The 20,624-nt window shown below is 46.0% G+C and overlaps 1 protein-coding gene across 1 annotated transcript in view; it reads right to left on the bottom strand.

The window, feature by feature from the left end:
* LOC126278929 (uncharacterized) overlaps positions 1 to 20,624 on the bottom strand; it is a gene marked incomplete at its 5' end in the record, with an annotated part of 247,925 nt that overhangs the window by 124,721 nt on the left and 102,580 nt on the right. Inside the window, 2 exons of the mRNA XM_049979206.1 lie at positions 106 to 241; positions 12,280 to 12,456. Of these exons, the coding sequence (XP_049835163.1) occupies positions 106 to 241; positions 12,280 to 12,456 (313 nt within the window). The remainder of the gene's footprint in view (positions 1 to 105; positions 242 to 12,279; positions 12,457 to 20,624) is intronic.

Here is a 20,624-nt window from a genome sequence, read left to right on the forward strand (position 1 = left end):
TCGAAGTACAGTAGGTTTCACTCGGCTTCCCTACTGATGATCTGCTGAGACAATGTCCACAGATAGGTGCAGGTACTTGCGACGGCGCTGCGTGCTGTGTCCTACCTGTAGGGCAGGTGCCTGTTGCCGTTGATGATGGCCAGCAGGACGTTGGCGAGGGCAGAGGGCGGCAGGTCCCCCTGCTGCGACTTGCAGCTCCCCAGGTCCAGAAGGTGCAGCCGGCTGCGGCCCGCCGACACGGCTGCCGACAGGGAGGCAACGCTCAGCACCAGAAACCGCAGCGCCTGAGTCTCTTCTGCAAAGCTTACTGCATCAGCTGCTCACGTACTTCACGGTGGCTGGAAGTTAGCTTTCACATACAGGCCTATCTACCAGCAGGTGTTTGGCATTTGCCTCATGTTTTCCTCATATTACATTTCAATCACTGACGTGCTTCTTTTAAAAACTTGTGACTTTTATCTTCTCTTTCTGCTACCCCTTTTTGCTGTGAAATATTCCTCGCTCATTACAGTGGTAGCCGGTGGACCTTCCTTGTCACATTTTGCATCGCTAATAAGTATGAGACCCGTAATGCATAACCAATGGTTGAGCCAACAAAGGATAGATCGTGTTGTGTTGCAATATCTGTTTTGCCTGTAAAGTCATCGTACCAGTGTAGGTACATTGGCGTGACTGTTACGAATTACTTGTGGGTAAAGCTGTAAATGAGGGGCATGAAAGGGAAGCAGTGGATGGGAAGGGAGTGAGACAGGGATGTAGCCTCTCCCCGATGTTATTCAATCTGTATATTGAGCAGGCAGTAAAGGAAACAAAAGAAAAATTCGGAGTAGGTACTAAAATCCATGGAGAAGAAACAAAAACTTTGAGGTTCGCCGATGACATTGTAATTCTGTCAGAGACAGCAAAGGACTTGGAAGAGCAGTTGAACGGAATGTACAGTGTCTTGAAAGTAGGATATAAGATTAACATCAACAAAAGCAAAACGAGGATAAGGGAATGTAGTCGAATTAAGTGTGGTGATGCTGAGGGAATTAGATTAGGAAATGAGGCACTTACAGTAGTAAAGGAAGTTAGGCTATTTGGGGAGCAAAAAAACTGATGATGGTCGAAGTAGACAAGATATAAAATGTAGACTGGTAGTGGCAAGGAAAGCGTTCCCAAGAAGAGAAATTTGTTAACATCGAGTATAGATTTAAGTGGCAGGAAGTTGTTTCTGAAAGTATTTGTATGGAGTGTAGCCATGTATGGAAGTGAAACATGGACGATATATAGTTTGAACAAGAAGATAATAGATGCTTCTGAAATGTGGTACTACAGAAGAATGCTGAAGATTAGATGGATAGATCAATTAACTAATGAGGAGGTATTGAATTGAATTGGGGAGAAGAGGAGTTCGTGGCACTACTTCACTAGAAGAAGGGATCGGTTGGTAGAACATGTTCTGAGGCATCAAGGGCTCACAAATTTAGCATTGGAGGGCAGCGTGGAAGTTAAAAAAAAATGTAGAAGGAGACCATGAGATGAATACACTAAGCAGATTCAGAAGGATGTAGGTTGCAGTAGGTACTGGGAGATGAAGAAGCTTGCACAGGATAGAGTAGCATGGAGAGCTGCATGAAACCAGTCTGAGGACTGAAGACCATAACAGAAACAACACAAAGCTGTAAACTGATACAGTGATCAGGTGCCATCTGGGACACTGATTTGGGTGTCATTGTGAAGAGCTTGTGGAGTAGTGATAAGACACAAAGTGATTTTACTTGGCAGGGACACATCACCCAAAGGTTCTCGTCCTCGACTTTTGCGCACCAATGTAGCATTGCTCATCATCGACAACTTCCGATAACGCAGAAGCGCTGTAACAAATATGTCTGAAAAGGTCGCGCGTAGGAACGCCACTTTGTATGATTGTGGTGCTGGTTCGTATCTGAGCTAGGAATATGAGATGAATATTTTTTAGTTTAGTCCTGAACAGCGACCATTTGTTCAGCCATTCGAAAATCTGTCTTACTGTAGCTGTGTTACCATATATTAAGCACAGATTGAACGACGAATCGCAGCTGGCGCCGAGGCAAAATTGTGCTAATCCGTTAATTCCTTTCAAAAAAGGTTTTAACTGCGCCGATATTAATGCTCGGATAATTGCACCATTTGTATGTGCACCATTCGGATTTTAAGTGGAAAAACAGTCACCTTTAAATAGCTCCAGACTGGTTTAAATTTGGTCGACCAGTGTGTCGGACCTTGGTCTAAGAGAAGTTTTTATGTTCTGAAAAATTTGCTTCTTTTGTGTTTCACCTGCAAAACACACGTTTTCTTGGGGGAGGGGTTTCTGAAGCGTGCCATTTCCTTAAACCTGTACAAATTGATTTAAACTTTGGTAGAAGTTGAGTAAATGAATTAACTAAACACGCGTTTTTTTGTCCAGTGAGCTTTAGCAATTTTCGAGATATAAGCAACAGAGCTCGAAAGACAATAAAAAGATCCATACCGAATCAATTGTCAACAAAAATTTACATCGGCTGCGAAGCTATGTCGATGTAATGTCAAAATAATGGTAGGGTAAAGGTTAGGAACCAGAATGAAAAGTCCTCCCATCGTAGTACAAAAAAGAACTTGAATATATCCTGGGCATAGCTACTGTTGTATAGGAAATTAATTAGCTTTTCGACTTATCCGGCAGCTTCAAAGACAGTTAAATCAAAACATCTGTACGTATCAGCACTTTTTTACGAATTAACCATACTTCTCCAGCCCAGTAAGTTCTCTTAATCCTATCCCCTCTTATACGTATGGTGAGGGAGATAAGCACAAATAGACACTAATTTATGTGCTTCTAGACAGTTAGATGTATCTACAATAGAAAGAACCCGAGAGCGTGGGTGCATCTGTAGCAGGACGTGTCCCAGAGTGGAGGTCAAGTATCTTACATTTCTGTCGTATTGCACGACATGACAAATATGATGTTGGATGACATAATGACATGTATCATGTTATATAGCATGACATCATCCGTCATGTTACTTTAATGATGCACTGTTTTACAGGACATGATTGTTAATACTACCAAATAAAAATGCGCCAGATATTTTGATTTCAATGTCTTTGAAGCTCTCAGATAAGTCGAAAAGCTAGTTTGCTTCCTCTACGCCCCTCACTCTGCCGAGAACATATTCGACTTTTTTGTGGTACCCCAGGAGCATTTTTCATTCTTGGAAAAGTATTAGCCGGTATATGAGTATGTCGTGCTGAGCGGGACGTTTTTCTTGCCCGCAGCCACACAGTCATGCTTGGCGACTTACAGCTCCGGCGCTGCGAGAGAGTTGTGAGTTAAAGAGCATCGCGCTCTCATTTAAGTATAAGGCCGAAAGAGTCAGCCTCCAGGGATTGTGAAACGAACATTGTCGTCCAGGACCGGATGCCACAAAGGGCGCAAAATCACCACGAGATGGGGAAACTCGCAGGCGTCCGTTGTCTATTGAGGCCTAAGCGCTGTAGTGTGCGAGTGAGGCAGATGCGAACCTACGTGATAGGGAAACCCAGTAGAAGGCTTTTGTGGCCAAGGAGACGTAGCAGTGTTAAATATGGCAGACCTAAGATCGGTGATAAAGTTTATTATTAGTTTGCTTTCTGAATAAACATTATTGTAAGTTATTACATCATGCAGAAATAATGTAAGGATTTAGTTGACGATGAAAGAGCAAAACATTACGACGATCGACAGACGGGATTCATCGCTCTGTACATCAAGAAACACTTCGTGCTAAAGTTTCAGGCAGTCAGCACGCGGAGTAATTGGTGGTATAAAGAGAAAGCTCTCCTACGTCTTGGTCATTATTCCACTGTCAGCTGCAACAGTTTTCGGGGGAAGTGGAATACGAGTATGGAGACTTTCATGTATTACTGCAAAGTAAGTTGTTAAGGGGGGATTTACTATCTTTGGCCCGAAAAAACATGTTATTTGAGAATTTGTTTCTCTGGATTTGTTAAAGATATTAATGTCAGATTCGCTAAAAATGCTTATTAATATTCCCTCTACAAAGTGGAATTTTTTTCCACCAAAAATGTCGAAGAACAAAGGCGGAAATGCCGTCGGAACGAAACAAAATTTCGATGTAGACCTCCATGCGTGGTATGTCACAGGTCAAAATTGAGCTGACCTTAGCGAAGTATATAATATTCTTTAGGAATTGCAGCTCGCTTAAGTTATTTGGACCATAGGGAAAAAATGGCGGCCATTTGAAAATATGTTTTTTGTCGATTTTTCGGCTTCATCGCCCAAGTAAAAATATTTGTAGTTTATGGATCGGAATAAAAGTGGTACAACTCCTAGACAATTTAGTTAGCTTCGTCGGAAACAAATAATCATGCCAACCGGTTCAGTAGATTTGAAGTTACCATATCGCGCGATAAAGTAAACGTCATTTCGAGAAAAAACGCGTTTCAAGTTTTGGCTACATATAAATGCAATATTATGCAATGTTCGTTAAATCTGCTATTCCGGGTCCATAAATTAGTCCATCCTCATAGTGGGCGTTCTGCTCAATCTGGCCATCCTGCGCTGCTCCAGAGCCGCTCGTATGGCCGGTGACGTGCGCTTTTCGACAGCTTGAATCCGGTGGTCGTCCGAATGCTTGGCGAACTGCGTCGAATACAGTTCCAGGGTGACGTCCATCGTTGTCGTGGTCTTCAGAATTGCTGAATACCCTTCGTTGAAGCTGCTAACTGCCAGGATAATTGCAATCTCCACAGTCTTTGCACCACAATGCAAATGCTTGGGGGCTAACTTCTAAACACAGGCATTCAAACTTTCATTTGAAGTTTATGTGTTTCCTCCCAAGCACCGGTACAATAACTTGTCCTCCGAAAGAATAAAACTGGTGCATGAGAAAGGTTGATTTCAAGAAGGTGCATTTTTTTGTTCAAGCGCGAATAACAAACATTTCCGTTCCTTGTTCGGAAAAATCGTTTCAGGGGTGATTCTAAATACTTTCATGGATCCAAAAAGGCAATTTAAAAAAAATCGATTCTTGGAACCAAAAGATAGTAAACCTCCCGTTAAGTAAAGGAGCGTATTGACACGATTTTGCGATTTAAAAGTCGTGGTTGTTGAATTTATGAAGGAAAAGTAAGACCCGGAACTAAAAGTAAAACATCTGGAATGAAAGGCTGACCTAGCATTTAAAGTGGTCTTGACTGATTGACCGCACGACGAGAAACATCTTATTTACGATTGCATGGGGATGCATTTAAAAAGAAAATCACGTTGTTGAGAAGGTAACTTCTGGCAAAAAGCCCTGAGCTCAATGGCGTTAAAGAAAACCAAAGAGCTTGCAGTAGATGACATTTGTTTCACACTATCGTGAATGAAGAAGTGTTCATAGCTCTTAAGGTATGCATCCTAGAGCCAATGTTTACTAGAAAGTTCTGCTTTGAATGATCGTCCATCGTTCCTGTCATATCCGTGAATATTGATCATTCTTTCTGGGGCATCCAGCGGTGTGACCTGTTATGACTGTTATATGATGCCACGCTGGCGCGCGAAAGTGTCGTCCAAAGGTGAGAGCCATTTTGATATCGTTAATTACACACCATATGCGTCTCTAATGGATATGAACATTTTTTATTTAATAAATTAGTGGTTAAACTGAGCCTACCCTTGCAAATCTCTCAGCCCGTAACCGACTCCACCAAAATCCTACGCTACATAAATGAAATCAGCACTACATTGAAAATTACGAAATAATGAACGATGTCGTCTCATGCAACTAGTAAATTTGTCAGAGGAAATCGCGCCAGAAGGAATCCAAAAAGCCCTAGTACTTCAGTGTGGAAAGAATGTAGACTCTGTGGTAGCATCGAAAATGAAGTGAATAAACGGCGTGGAGCGTTAGCGTAAATGGCCAATCGACCATACAGAGGCCAGTGACAGTCAAAGCATCTACGCTACGGGTCGTTTGCAGGAGTCCCTGATAATACAGACATAGATGCGCGACCACCTAATATCGTCGTGTTGTCAACCCACGCTACATGTGATAAACTTGTAGCCAATCTATTCTGTAACCATTATACTAAAGTATATAACCATTGTGGTAAAGATTGATAGTTAAATTACATATTAATATGAAACACTTATTACGATCTTATCTGGACATTTTCACGAAAAATCTACGACTCTGACACGAATTGCATAAAAGGATTTTTTTTTATTATTAGCAATCGAGTATCCTATAATGTTAATAATGACGGGCTCATCAAGCTTCGAATGCGACAAGAGCAAAATATACTGACAGGTGCCATAGTGGGACAAGTATTTAGCAATGATCTTCAATTACAGAAGTGAGACTATTTGGTGAAAGGAACTCAATCTCGATATTGCGAGTCATACTAGATTTGAATAACTCCCTTGGGAGTTACGACATATTTTGAAATAATAGCCAGAATTCGAATTACCAGCTGCTGATGGTATAATGGTGCATCAGTTATTATGGAGCGTGAAAGTGATACACTTTCATAAAATAAGTTTCCGCATCAGAGGCAACGTCATTCTCAAACTACACACCTGGAAATGGATAAAAGAACACATTGACACCGGTGTGTCAGACCAACCATACTTGCTCCGGACACTGCGAGAGGGCTGTACAAGCAATGATCACACGCACGGCACAGCGGACACATCAGGAACCGCGGTGTTGGCCGTCGAATGGCGCTAGCTGCGCAGCATTTGTGCACCGCCGCCGTCAGTGTCAGCCAGTTTGCCGTGGCATACGGAGCTCCATCGCAGTCTTTAACACTGGTAGCGTGCCGCGACAGCGTGGACGTGAATCGTATGTGCAGTTGACGGACTTTGAGCGAGGGCGTATAGTGGGCGTGCGGGAGGCCGGGTGGACGTACCGCTGAATTGCTCAACACGTGGGGCGTGAGGTCTCCACAGTACATCGATGTTGTCGCCAGTGGTCGGCGGAAGGTGCACGTGCCCGTCGACCTGGGACCGGACCGCAGCGACGCACGCCAAGACCGTAGGATCCTACGCAGTGCCGTAGGGGACCGCACCGCCACTTCCCAGCAAATTAGGGACACTGTTGCTCCTGGGGTATCGGCGAGGACCATTCGCAACCGTCTCCATGAAGCTGGGCTACGGTCCCGCACACCATTAGGCCGTCTTCCGCTCACGCCCCAACATCGTGCAGCCCGCCTCCAGTGGTGTCGCGACAGGCGTGAATGAAGGGACGAATGGAGACGTGTCGTCTTCAGCGATGAGAGTCGCTTCTGCCTTGGTGCCAATCATGGTCGTATGCGTGTTTGGCGCCGTGCAGGTGAGCGCCACAATCAGGACTGCATACGACCGAGGCACACAGGGCCAACACCCGGCATCATGGTGTGGGGAGCGATCTCCTACACTGGCCGTACACCTCTGGTGATCGTCGAGGGGACACTGAATAGTGCACGGTACATCCAAACCGTCATCGAACCCATCGTTCTACCATTCCTAGACCGGCAAGGGAACTTGCTGTTCTAACAGGACAATGCACGTCCGCATGTATCCCGTGCCACCCAACGTGCTCTAGAAGGTGTAAGTCAGCTACCCTGGCCAGAAAGATCTCCGGATCTGTCCCCCATTGAGCATGTTTGGGACTGGATGAAGAGTCGTCTCACGCGGTCTGCACGTCCAGCACGAACGCTGGTGCAACTGAGGCGCCAGGTGGAAATGGCATGGCAAGCCGTTCCACAGGACTACATCCAGCATCTCTACGATCATCTCCATGGAAGAATAGCAGCCTGCATTGCTGCGAAAGGTGGATATACACTGTACTAGTGCCGACATTGTGCATGCTCTGTTGCCTGTGTCTATGTGCCTGTGGAACTGTCAGTGTGATCATGTGATGTATCTGACTCCAGGAATGTGTCAATAAAGTTTCCCCTTCCTGGGACAATGAATTCACGGTGTTCTTATTTCAATTTCCAGGAGTGTATTATGAGAATGAATGCGTCACGATTTGAAACTGTCATTAAATAAAATGTCTTTAACTTAGAATAATATGAAGCACTACATTACAATTCTGTGAGAATCTGTAGCTTATTTGCCAATTTTTGGTAATTGCCTGTCTGAGTCACATTTTTAAGTTAGCAGTTTCAACTATATCAAACGGACATATTCAGATTTAATAAAAAAAAATGTCTCCTGATAGTGTTCCAAGACTCACATAATTCATTTAGTTACATAAAATGATAAAATGCTCACAGAAATGACGAGCTTTGTAGTCTTGGTCTCACTGGGGACTAACATTATCACTAACCTTAGACAGTGTTTCCCTTGACTTTATGTAGCAAAAACCGAAAACAAAACATATCTCAAAGTATCGAAACAGTTCCGTATCTACTTTTTAAGACAGTCAAAGGATTACTTTATGTGTAATCACACACATCAGAAACTGTTTCACATCGCACCAGTTCCCAGAACTACTGAAGGGAGATGTTGACTGTGGATATTGTATTACAGACATTTCATTTGATTGTTCAGAAATGTCACTAAAACGGCTGAAAGAGGTAAAAAACCATGTCACTAAAACGGCTGAAAGAGGTAAACAACCATGTCACTAAAACGGCTGAAAGAGGTAAACAACCATGTCACTATAACAGCTGAAAGAGGTAAACAACCATGTCACTAAAACGGCTGAAAGAGGTAAACAACCATGTCACTAAAACGGCTGAAAGAGGTAAAGAACCATGTCACTAAAACGGCTGAAAGAGGTAAACAACCATGCATGAGCAGCGCCTATCAGTTCCAGTGATTCCACCAGGAAGGAGATACACAGCTCTGTCGTAAGCAGTTAAACCATGCCTAGAGGGTCAACTCGGCGGTTCGATCGCGTCCTTATTGTTACTTTTCGTCAGGAAATGCTATCAACAAGGGAAGTGTCAAGGCGTCCCGGAGTCAACCAAAGCAATGTTGTTCGGACAGGGAGGAAATACAGACAGAAAGGAACTGCCGATAACATGCCTCCCTCAGGCCGCTCAACGGCTGCGACTGCAGTGGATGACTGCTACCTACGGGTTATGGCTCGAAGGAACCCCGACAGCATCGCCACCATGTTGAATAATGCTTTCCGTGCAGCCACAGGACGTCGTGTTAGGATTCAAACTGTGCGCAATAGTCTGAATGATGCGCAACTTCACTTCCGACGTCCATGGCGAGGTCCATCTTTCCAACCACGACACCATGCCGCGCGGACATATGGGCCCAAAAACATGACGAATGGACAGCTCAGGATTGGCATCACGCTCTCTTCATCGATAAGTGTCGCATTTGCCTTCAACCATCCAGTCGTCGGAGACTTGTTTGGAGGCAACCCGGTCAGGCTGAACGCCTTAGACACACTGTTCAGCGAGTGCAACAAGTGGGCCGACGTACGTTGCTGGTGGTCATTGAAGGCGCCGTAACGGCTGTATGATACGTGAATACCATCCTGCTACCGATAGTGCAACCACATCGGCAGCATATTAGCGAGGCATTCACCTTCATGGACGACAATTCGCGCCCCCATCGTGCACACCTTCTGAATGACTTCCTTCAGGATAACGACATTTCTCGAATAGAGGGGCCAGCGTGTTATCCAGACATGAACCCTATGGAGCAGGCCATGGATAGATTGAAAAGGGCTGTTTATGGACGATGCGACCCACCAACCACTCTGCGGGATCTATGCCGAATCGCCGTTGAGGAGTGGGACAATCTGCTCCAACAATGTCTTGTTGAACTTGTGTATAGTATGCTACGACGAATACAGGCATGCATCAATACAAGAGGACGTGCTACTGGGTATTATAGGTACCGATGTGTACAGCAATCTGTACGACCACCTCGGAAGGTTTCACTGTATGGTGGTACAACATGCAATGTGTGGTTTTCATGAGCAATAAAAAGGGCGGAAGTGATGTTTATGTGCATGTCTACTCCAATTTTCTGTACAGATTCCGTAACTCTCGGAACCGAGGTGATGCAAAACTTTTTTTGATGTGTGTAGTTTTGTAGAAGCTCGGTGCCGCGAATGTGCTGAACTGAAGTGTACTGTTCAAAGATAAGCTGGAAATAGCGAGCGTCGAGACAGTAAAAATTTGAATACGAACAAATGGTCGGAAGAACCACTACCACACAATACAGCGACACAGAGACAACGGACATCGTTGCTTTAAATAGCGGTTCTGTCCTGAATTTGAAGCAAGTTTACAAGACGAGCTAGGCACCAGCGTGTAGCACGGAATAAACAACGTGTTCTTCTTGCTAAGTTCTTATCGTCGCCGTTATCTCAGAAGTAAGATATTTTAGGTGTCCACAATGAGGAAATCAAAGAAAAACTGGGAATGAACTCTATAGATGTAGCAGTCAGGGCGAACAGGCTTAGGTGGTGGGGTCATGTTACATGCATGGGAGAAGCAAGGTTACCCAAGAGACTCATGAGTTCAGCAGTAGGGGATAGGAGGAGGTACCTGGATTCGGTTAAGAATGATTTTGAAGTAACAGATTTAACATCAGAAGAGGCATCAATGTTAGCACTGAATAGGGGGTCGTGGAGGAATTGTATAAGGGGGCTATGCTCCAGACTGAACGCTGAAAGGCATAATCAGTCATAAATGACGATGATGATGATGAGTGAATAGGTGGTGGCCCGGGAGTTAGGCTTCTACCGTGCATATCAAGTGAAAACGTACCTTGAATAACGGCTTTCACCTAAGGAAATAGAAATCTCTACGCACGAAAGCCTCAGATAATTTTTTTCTCGCTATCTTATCAGATGGAAGCGAGGTTGCAATCCCGACACTGAAGCGCTGCTGTTTCTGTCCTTCTGATAAAAGCAACTTTAGCAGTAGTGCTCGGCCTCTCCAGTCGGAGGTTCGAGTCCTCCCTCGGGGATCGATGTGTGTGTTGTTCTTAGCATAAGTTAGTTTACGTAGTGCATAAGTCTTGGGACCGATGACCTCTGCAATTTGGCCCCTTTAGGAATTCACTCACATTTGAACCAGTAGTGCATGGTTGTTCATCTTAATAGTCATTGCCTCTAGAACGGAAAACTTCGCCGTTCTTAATCCTTGGCATCAACAGTGACTTGACAAAAGAAATCAACACGAGTCGCCAAGCAACGTCGAAAGACTAAACATTTTGCATTCAGAGTGCTTACAGCGCCATGTAATCAAAAAAAAAAAAAAAGGTTCAAATGGCTCTGAGCACTATGTGACTTAACAGCTGTGGTCATCGGACCCCCTAGAATTTTCGAACTACTTAAACCTAACTAAGCTAAGGACATCACACACATCCATGCCCGAGGCAGGATTCGAACCTCCGACCGTAGCAGTCCCACGTTTCCGGACTGCGCGCCTAGAACCGCGAGACCACCGCGGCCGGCGCCCTGTATTCACCTGGTGACAGAAAGCGGAACATTTTTTCCAGTATAATCCGCAAGCACACTGATTAATGAACATACATATGACGTTTCAGCGTCACGCTATGAATACAGCCCGCACTGCATCATTCGGGACAGGGCCAGTTTAGTTATAACCACCTGATATTTGATAGTGAAAATCTATGGATAGAAACACACCAGCTTTTTTGGGGAATAAATACGGTCTGTTCACGTTATCCGTTATTTTTTTCATTACCTAACAAATACCAATGTAAAAAACAGTATTTTTCTCCTTCAACAAAACTACCTTTTCACATATAATGTGTCATTTTATGAAAATATCTGCATTTAAGTTCTTATTTGTACACAGTGTGGGCATCAGCTCTATTCTGTTACTGGAAAATCAAACTCATATTTCGTTTTCAGATACATGGCGCCGCTATAGGAAGCACACTGAATGGGAAAAATATCCAAATCATTATGGGACATCCGCAGTGCTCTGTGAAAGTAAAGCAAAGTAATAAAATGAAGAATAATGAGATATAAAAGCACGAAATCCACTACCACAACATGAGTGAGTGCTGCAGTAAAATGTAACTTTCCGATGTTAGTACGCGACGACATAGTGCTACCCCCCCCCCTACCCACCCCCCCTCCCGCCAACCCCGTCCCCACCAATGTCATCTTCAAAACTTTCTTCCCGAGGAACCTTGATGGTGACTTGACGTTGCGTGCCGTAGACGGCCTGTGTGAATGCCGCCATTTGACATGCGTTGTTGAATGTTATGCCGTGACGTGAGGGCAAGTGTGAATGTTGGTCTTAACTCTGGTTGTATCTGTTAGAGGAAGCGGGCGAGCGCGGCGCCCGGCAGGTACGAACCGCGTCCGTGGTACTGGTAGACGTGGAGGCGGAAGAGCAGCACGGAGGCGGCGTGGCGGCGGTTGGCGAGCGCCGCCTCCAGCAGCGCGGCGGCCCGCTCCGCGCTGGGGGCCCGCACTTCGCTCAGCGGCGGCTCGTCGCTTAGCAGAGACCCGGGCGACGGCTCCCCGCCGCTCTCTGGTGAACAGGAACACAACATTTGTAAACTGGAGGTGGAAAGTGAAGAAAGGAACAGAAATGGAGAGGATCACTGCTTTCAGCGGCATCGGGGCATTACGCGGAAACAGCGACGACGAGTGGAAATGTATACCGCACCGAGACTCGAACCCAGGATCTCCTGCTTGCTGGGCTGGTGCGTTAACTACTGCGCCATCCGAGACACGGCGTCATCACAGCTGCGCGGACTGTATCGGCATGCCTGGTGGCCCATCGATATGTCCGGAAGGACAGACACCACGCATTCGTGAAACAGACACAACAGGCACGTCCCTGGTTAGGGACTAAAGAAATGAGTTGTTTGATAACCAGACATTCTATTGAGGTCAGTTATATTCAGCTGCAACGACGATACTCGCAAAGCCTTAATTTTTCCTAATGGTTTATACTGAGTATGAAGATTGTAGTATTATGTTTTTATGACCTATTGTACAACTTGTGCGTTACAGTCCTTAGATCTACGAATTTTGTTTGCTAGACCCTTAAGAAGTTTTCTGCAAGCCCAACGCCATGGTTTTGGCGCCATTGTCGTTACCTTAGGAAATATTTGCAGTAAAATTTTTTATATCCTACGACCATAGCATGCTGTCATCAAAGTATTTGTGGATGCCAAACGTTCCGAAATAAACTGCTGTTTCCCGATTAGCTTTCCACCTTTCTACAACGCCTTGAAGGAGTATATTTAAACTGTGGCCTGATTCTTTTTTTATACCGTTGTGTATGCCACTCATAACGGATGCTCCATCACAATCTCCGTCAGCACACTTGCTCGCATCTTGTCCCTTTCATTCTACATATTCAGTTAACTGTTGTTCGTATTGTAAATCAGACTGATCTTTGACTAGACTCATTGCAGTAAATGTCTCACATATATTTACATTGCAATAATTTACAAAACAGTTTTCCATATTTTACTATCCCGAAAGACTTATCTTTAATGATCAGTTCCATTGAATTTTCCACTTTCCTTTCAGCCTCTTTTTTTTTTTAAATTTGAAACTAACCTCGCCCTCGGGGTCGTAAACCTTTTACCAAGCTTAGTTATGCCTATTCTAATATCCCTGAAGGCTTTCCTAAATGGTGCGGTGCTTATTTTCTGACTATCCTTTTATAATACACAACGTGTTACGAGATGACGCAGTTGCCAACAATACAGGACCCTCTGCAAAGGGACACGTCGTTGCTCAGCAACAGTTTCACACGAGGCTACTGGCGAGAAATGGGAATGTATCCGTCCCCATTAGCAAAATCGCAAGAAAACGCTGAAAAGCAGTAGCAGCACGGAGTAACGATAGCAGTCAGAAGGTAAGCAATGAACTTACTTGTCACTTTTGCCATTCACTGATACCCAAAATACAGGCACCAAGCAGATTGCAACTTATGCGGAAGCATAACATACATTCTCATAGGCATGTACACTGAACAGCGAGAACATTATGACCACCGACCTACTATCGCTATATACCCGTCCACGCGATAGCAGCGTCACCTGGCGAGAAATGGCTGCTAGTCATACACACGCACGATGCTTGTAGTATCTATAAGCGTGTTGTTCATGCCTAGAATCGTGAAGCTGCGCGATCTATCCGAATTTGACAAAGGGCAAATTGTGATGGTCCAGAGGCTCGTTACGAGCATTTCGGAAACTGCAACTTCTTGTCGGGGTTCGAGAAGTGCTGTGGTGAGTGTCAACACGTGACGGAACGAAGGTGACACCAAATCCAGATGTCGTGGAGTAGGGTGGGCAACGGTCGTTAGAAAAAAAATGGTTCAAATGGCTCTGAGCACTATGGGACTTAACATCGATGGTCATCAGTCCCCTAGAACTCAGAACTACTTAAACCTAACTAACCTAAGGACATGACACAACACCCACCCATCACAAGGCAGGGAAAACCCCTGACCCCGCCGGGAATCGAACCCGGGAACCCGGGCGTGGGAAGCGAGAACGCTACCACACGACCACGAGATGCGGGCGGTCGTTAGAGATGTCGTATCTCGTAGACTGGTCAGGCTAGTAAAACTGTACAGGCGACGAGCAGTGGCGGAAATACCATTAGACTTCAACGCTCGGCGGAGTACAAATGCGTCTGAACACACAGTGCACTGAACACTCGTAACAATGGGCCTTATAATGTTCGCCTAGTCGTAGATATTGCTGAAATCGCACTATTTCACTCCCATTTACGGAGCTTGTTAGCACTTGATGTTAGGTTGGCACCATTAAAATGCATTGTGGTAATCGCTGCTGCTTGCGGGATCGCTGCTGTGTCTCGATGCTAATGCTGACTCTAAATCTGGTTGTCTAGGGGTAAATAGATGAGGTCCCGCGTTTTTTATGTGCTTTTGATGATAAATAATGAGCGAAACTAATAAATATTTAACCTTCAAATATTTATTGCTCTGGTGGTCATCTTAATTTCACTGTCCACCAAAGTCAATGACACAACACAAAGTAGCACTTCTTTTACATGTTGTTTGTAATGTTTATCCACCTCCACCAATAACACACATACACTTTACCAAAGTGACATTCTGACTCCGCCCCGACTCTACTTGCTGCTTGTATTTATAACCTTATCAAAGAACTACTAAAAAGAGATATAGTTTATAAATCAGATGAACATCTGTTATCGTAAGTTGTTAATTTATATCGAGTGACGTAATTTAACAGGTTATTAAAATGACAGACAGATTTGTTGACTTGACAGACTAATTCTTTGTTACAAAAAGGCAGTTTTTTGAAGTTTGTAAATTGATTACCCTAATTTGCATAAATAAATAAATAACGTGAATTATTATAAGAATTACATTGGTTTTCGTCTAAAATAGGAGTGTTTATGTGAATACTGAGCTAAAACGATCCTAGTGAACAAATAGGTTTCACAGGTGATTTGCATTTAAGAAGAACCAAAATACGAAATTTGGCTACTATTTTTCGTACTTCATATTAATTATTTAAGATGAAGTTTGTGTTTTTACATGATGACATTTGCTGTATCAGTGATCAAGTGAAATTAACGTATGTGTGGATCAGTTATTAAGCATAATTTATTGAGTTGACTGTTCATGGAGACATGTTATGCAATCATTATTAACATACACAATAACTTTTCTATAATCATAAATGCTCGTTAAACTGGTTGAATTTGGAGGGTATCGCATACTTCGGTAAAGTAAAGCCTTTAATAGCTTCCGTTACAGCATCCACAGCCGATGACCCGCGCATGAGGCAGTGTTAACATCACGACATCGGCAACTACGACTGAAATGGGCATGCGATCATCAACACTGGACGTTGGCGCAGTGGCAGAGGGTTGCATGGTCCGGTTAATCCCGTTACCTTCTTCATTATATCAGTCGGAGGGCATGAGACCGTCGTCTTGCAGGGGAACAGCCTCTGGATATCTGTTCTGCAGGTCGGAGACAAGCTCACGGTGGCTCCATTATGCTGTGAGGAACAGTCATGTGGTCATCCACAGGTCCAGTGGAGCTCTTGCAAAGCACTATGACGGCTAAGGACTATGGTACACTGCTTACACACCACGAACACCCCTTCAGGACGATCATTTCCCGACGTCCGTGGTATTTGTCAACAAGATAGTATACCTTGTCACCAAAGAAGTGTGATGGAGTGATTCGAGGAACACAGTGGCGAGTGCCAGTTGATGTTCTGGTGCCCCAGCTCGCCAGATCTGACCCGACCGAACACATCTGGGGTTTGATCGAACGTGACGTCAGAGCTCATCGCCCTCCTACCTGGTATTTACGGGAATTGGGCGACCTGTGTGTGCAGATGTGGTTCGAACGCTTTCCAGCGACCTACCAATGTCTCACTGCTTCCGTGTCGCAACGCGTTGCCGCTGTTATCCATGCCAATGATGGACATACGCGCTATTAGGCAGGCGATCATAATGTTTCGGCTGACCAGTGTATGTGAATGAATATGCAGAACTTCGACACTGCTGTCACATTCAGGGCAATTTGATTTTGGAAAGCCACCATTCAGAATGTTTATGATGGTTTGTCTGAGGCAATTTGTTCAAATGCGTGTGAAATCCTATGGGACTTAACTGCTAAGGTCATCAGTCCCTCCGAGCGGTCTAGGGCGCTGCAGTCATGGACTGTGCGCCTGGTCCCGACGGAGGCTCGAGTCCTCCCTCGGGCATGGGTGTGTGTGTTTGTCCTTAGGATAATTTAGATTAAGTAGTGTGTAAACTTAGGGACTGCTGACCTTAACAGTTAAGTCCCATAATACACTCCTGGAAATGGAAAAAAGAACACATTGACACCGGTGTGTCAGACCCACCATACTTGCTCCGGACACTGCGAGAGGGCTGTACAAGCAATGATCACACGCACGGCACAGCGGACACACCAGGAACCGCGGTGTTGGCCGTCGAATGGCGCTAGCTGCACAGCATTTGTGCACCGCCGCCGTCAGTGTCAGCCAGTTTGCCGTGGCATACGGAGCTCCATCGCAGTCTTTAACACTGGTAGCATACCGCGACAGCGTGGACGTCAACCGTATGTGCAGTTGACGGACTTTGAGCGAGGGCGTATAGTGGGCATGCGGGAGGCCGGGTGGACGTACCGCCGAATTGCTCAACACGCGGGGCGTGAGGTCTCCACAGTACATCGATGTTGTCGCCAGTGGTCGGCGGAAGGTGCACGTGCCCGTCGACCTGGGACCGGACCGCAGCGACGCACGGATGCACGCCAAGACCGTAGGATCCTACGCAGTGCCGTAGGGGACCGCACCGCCACTTCCCAGCAAATTAGGGACACTGTTGCTCCTGGGGTATCGGCGAGGACCATTCGCAACCATCTTCATGAAGCTGGGATACGGTCCCGCACACCGTTAGGCCGTCTTCCGCTCACGCCCCAACATCGTGCAGCCCGCCTCCAGTGGTGTCGCGACAGGGGTGAATGGAGGGACGAATGGAGACGTGTCGTCTACAGCGATGAGAGTCGCTTCTGCCTTGGTGCCAATGATGGTCATATGCGTGTTTGGCGCCGTGCAGGTGAGCGCCACAATCAGGACTGCATACGACCGAGGCACACAGGGCCAACACCCGGCATCATGGTGTGGGGAGCGATCTCCTACACTGGCCGTACACCTCTGGTGATCGTCGAGGGGACACTGAATAGTGCACGGTACATCCAAACCGTCATCGAACCCATCGTTCTACCATTGCTAGACCGGCAAGGGAACTTGCTGTCCAACAGGACAATGCACGTCCTCATTATCCCGTGCCACCCAGCGTGCTCTAGAAGGTGTAAGTAAACTACCCTGGCCAGCAAGATCTCCAAATCTGTCCCCCATTGAGCATGTTTGGGCGTGGATGAAGCGTCGTCTCACGCGGTCTGCACGTCCAGCACGAACGCTGGTCCAACTGAGGCGCCAGGTGGAAATGGCATGGCAAGCCGTTCCACAGGACTACATCCAGCATCTCTACGATCGTCTCCATGGGAGAATAGCAGCCTGCATTGCTGCGAAAGGTGGATATACACTGTACTAGTGCCGACATTGTGCATGCTCTGTTGCCTGTGTCTATGTGCCTGTGGTTCTGTCAGTGTGATCATGTGATGTATCTGACCCCTGGAATGTGTCAATAAAGTTTCCCCTTCCTGGGACAATGAATTCACGGTGTTCTTATTTCAATTTCCAGGAGTGTATTTCATACATATTTTTCATTTTTTTCATCAGTTCCTAAGCTTACACTCTACTTAACCTATATTATCCTAAGGACAAACACACACACTCATGCCCGAGGGAGGACTCGAACCTCCGCCGGGACCAGCAGCACAGTTTATGACTGCAACGCTCAAGACCCCTCGGCTAATCCCGAGCGGCTGAGGCAATTTGTATTGAGAAGCAGTGATTCTGTAAATCTTGTCATTACAGGAAAATCGGAGAACAGTAAAGTAACATTCCTGGAAGAATTTTTAGTGCCAAGTAATCTCTGTTTCCACTCGTTTGGACATAGTTCTAAAAGTCAAGTATGTCAGCATGGTGTCTTGAAACACTCGTTTTCCATGCAGATATAGTTAGAAATAATACATTTTATAACAAATTTCAAAAATTTACAAATTTCAGATATTAAACTGAATTATTGTCAGCTAACTACGAGGGTTGGAACTTTGATAGTGCCAACTATTAATTTACAGCTCGTACAAAATAGACACGTGTTTCAAAGTTTTACTGACATTCAAAGAAGTCACCAGCATTGTGTATGACCCGTTGTCAGCCATTTGGAAGTCGTAGGATACTCTTAGCAGTGCCAGTTATGTTGACAGTTCGTGGAGCGCGATCTATTGTCCGACGAATTTGTATCAGTTCTGATGCGAATGCCGTGAAGTATTTCCTTCGGTTTAGAAATCGAATTGAGCTCACGAGGGCTTAAGTCAGTGGAGTGCAGTTGGTGTTATAGCACTTAGGAGCCCCATCAGTCAAAAAAATCAGTAACAGCTTCCACTGTACGTGTTTGAGCATTGTCCCGCAAAATGATGGTCAGGTCCAGCAGAAGGTGTCATCACTTTTGTCTCTAAGTTGGTCGTAGGCTGTGTTCCAAAAATTAAGAACATAGAGATATAAGTGATGCCACTTTCTGCACGACGTGACCATCATTTTGCAGGACAGTGCTTAGGCATGTACAGTGCAAGCTGTTACTGATTTGTTTGACTGATTGGGATGCTAAGTGCTATTTCACAAAATGCACTCCCCTGACTTAAGCCCTCGTGAGCTCAACTCGATTTGTAAACTGAAAGAAACACTTCACGGCATTGGCACCAGAACTGCTACAAATTCGTCAGGCAATAGATCGCGCCGCTCGAACAGTGAACACGTCTGGCAGTGCTACGAGTATCCTACGACTTCCACAACGCTGGCAACGCGTTATATACAATGCAGGTGACTACTTTGAAGGTCAGTAAAACTTTGAAACACGTATGTACACTCCTGGAAACTGAAATAAGAACACCGTGAATTCATTGTCCCAGGAAGGGACAACTTTATTGACACATTCCTGGGGTCAGATACATCACATGATCACACTGACAGAACCACAGGCACATAGACAGAGGCAACAGAGCATGTACAATGTCGGCACTAGTACAGTGTGTATCCACCTTTCGCAGCAATGCAGGCTGCTATTCTCCAATGGTGACGATCGTAGAGATTCTGGTTGTAGTCCTGTGGAACGGCTTGCCATGCCATTTCCACCTGGCGCCTCAGTTGGACCGGCGTTCGTGCTGGACGTACAGACCGCGTGAGACGACGCTTCATCCAGTCCCAAACATGCTCAATGGGGGACAGATCCGGAGTTCTTGCTGGCCAGGGTAGTTTACTTACACCTTCTAGAGCACGTTGGGTGGCACGGGATAATGCTGACGTGCATTGTCCTGTTGGAACAGCAAGTTCCCTTGCCGGTCTAGCAATGGTAGAACGATGGGTTCGATGACGGTTTGGATGTACCGTGCACTATTGAGTGTCCCCTCGACGATCACCAGAGGTGTACGGCCAGTGTAGGAGATCGCTCCCCACACCATGATGCCGTGTGTTGGCCCAGTGTGCCTCGGTCGTATGCAGTCCTGATTGTGGCGCTCACCTGCACGGCGCCAAACACGCATCTGACCATCATTGGCACCAAGTCAGAAGCGACTCTCATCGCTGAAGACGACACGTCTCAATTCGTCCCTCCATTCACGCCTGTCGCGACACCACTGGAGGCGGGCTGCACAATGTTGGGGCGTGAGCGGAAGACGGCCTAACGGTGTGCGGGACCGTATCCCAGCTTCATGGAGACGGTTGCGAATGGTCCTCGCCGATACCCCAGGAGCAACAGTGTCCCTAATTTGCTGGGAAGTGGCGGTGCGGTCCCCTACGGCACTGCGTAGGATCCTACGGTCTTGGCGTGCATCCGTGCGTCGCTGCGGTCCGGTCCCAGGTCGACGGGCAAGTGCACCTTCCGCCGACCACTGGCGACAACATCGATGTACTGTGGAGACCTCACGCCCCACATGTTGAGCAATTCGGCGGTACGTCCACCCGGCCTCCCGCATGCCCACTATACGCCCTCGCTCAAAGTCCGTCAACTGCACATACGGTTCACGTCCACGCTGTCGCG

This window comes from Schistocerca gregaria, chromosome 6 (genome assembly GCF_023897955.1).
Source record: "Schistocerca gregaria isolate iqSchGreg1 chromosome 6, iqSchGreg1.2, whole genome shotgun sequence".
Lineage (NCBI taxonomy): Eukaryota > Metazoa > Arthropoda > Insecta > Orthoptera > Acrididae > Schistocerca > Schistocerca gregaria.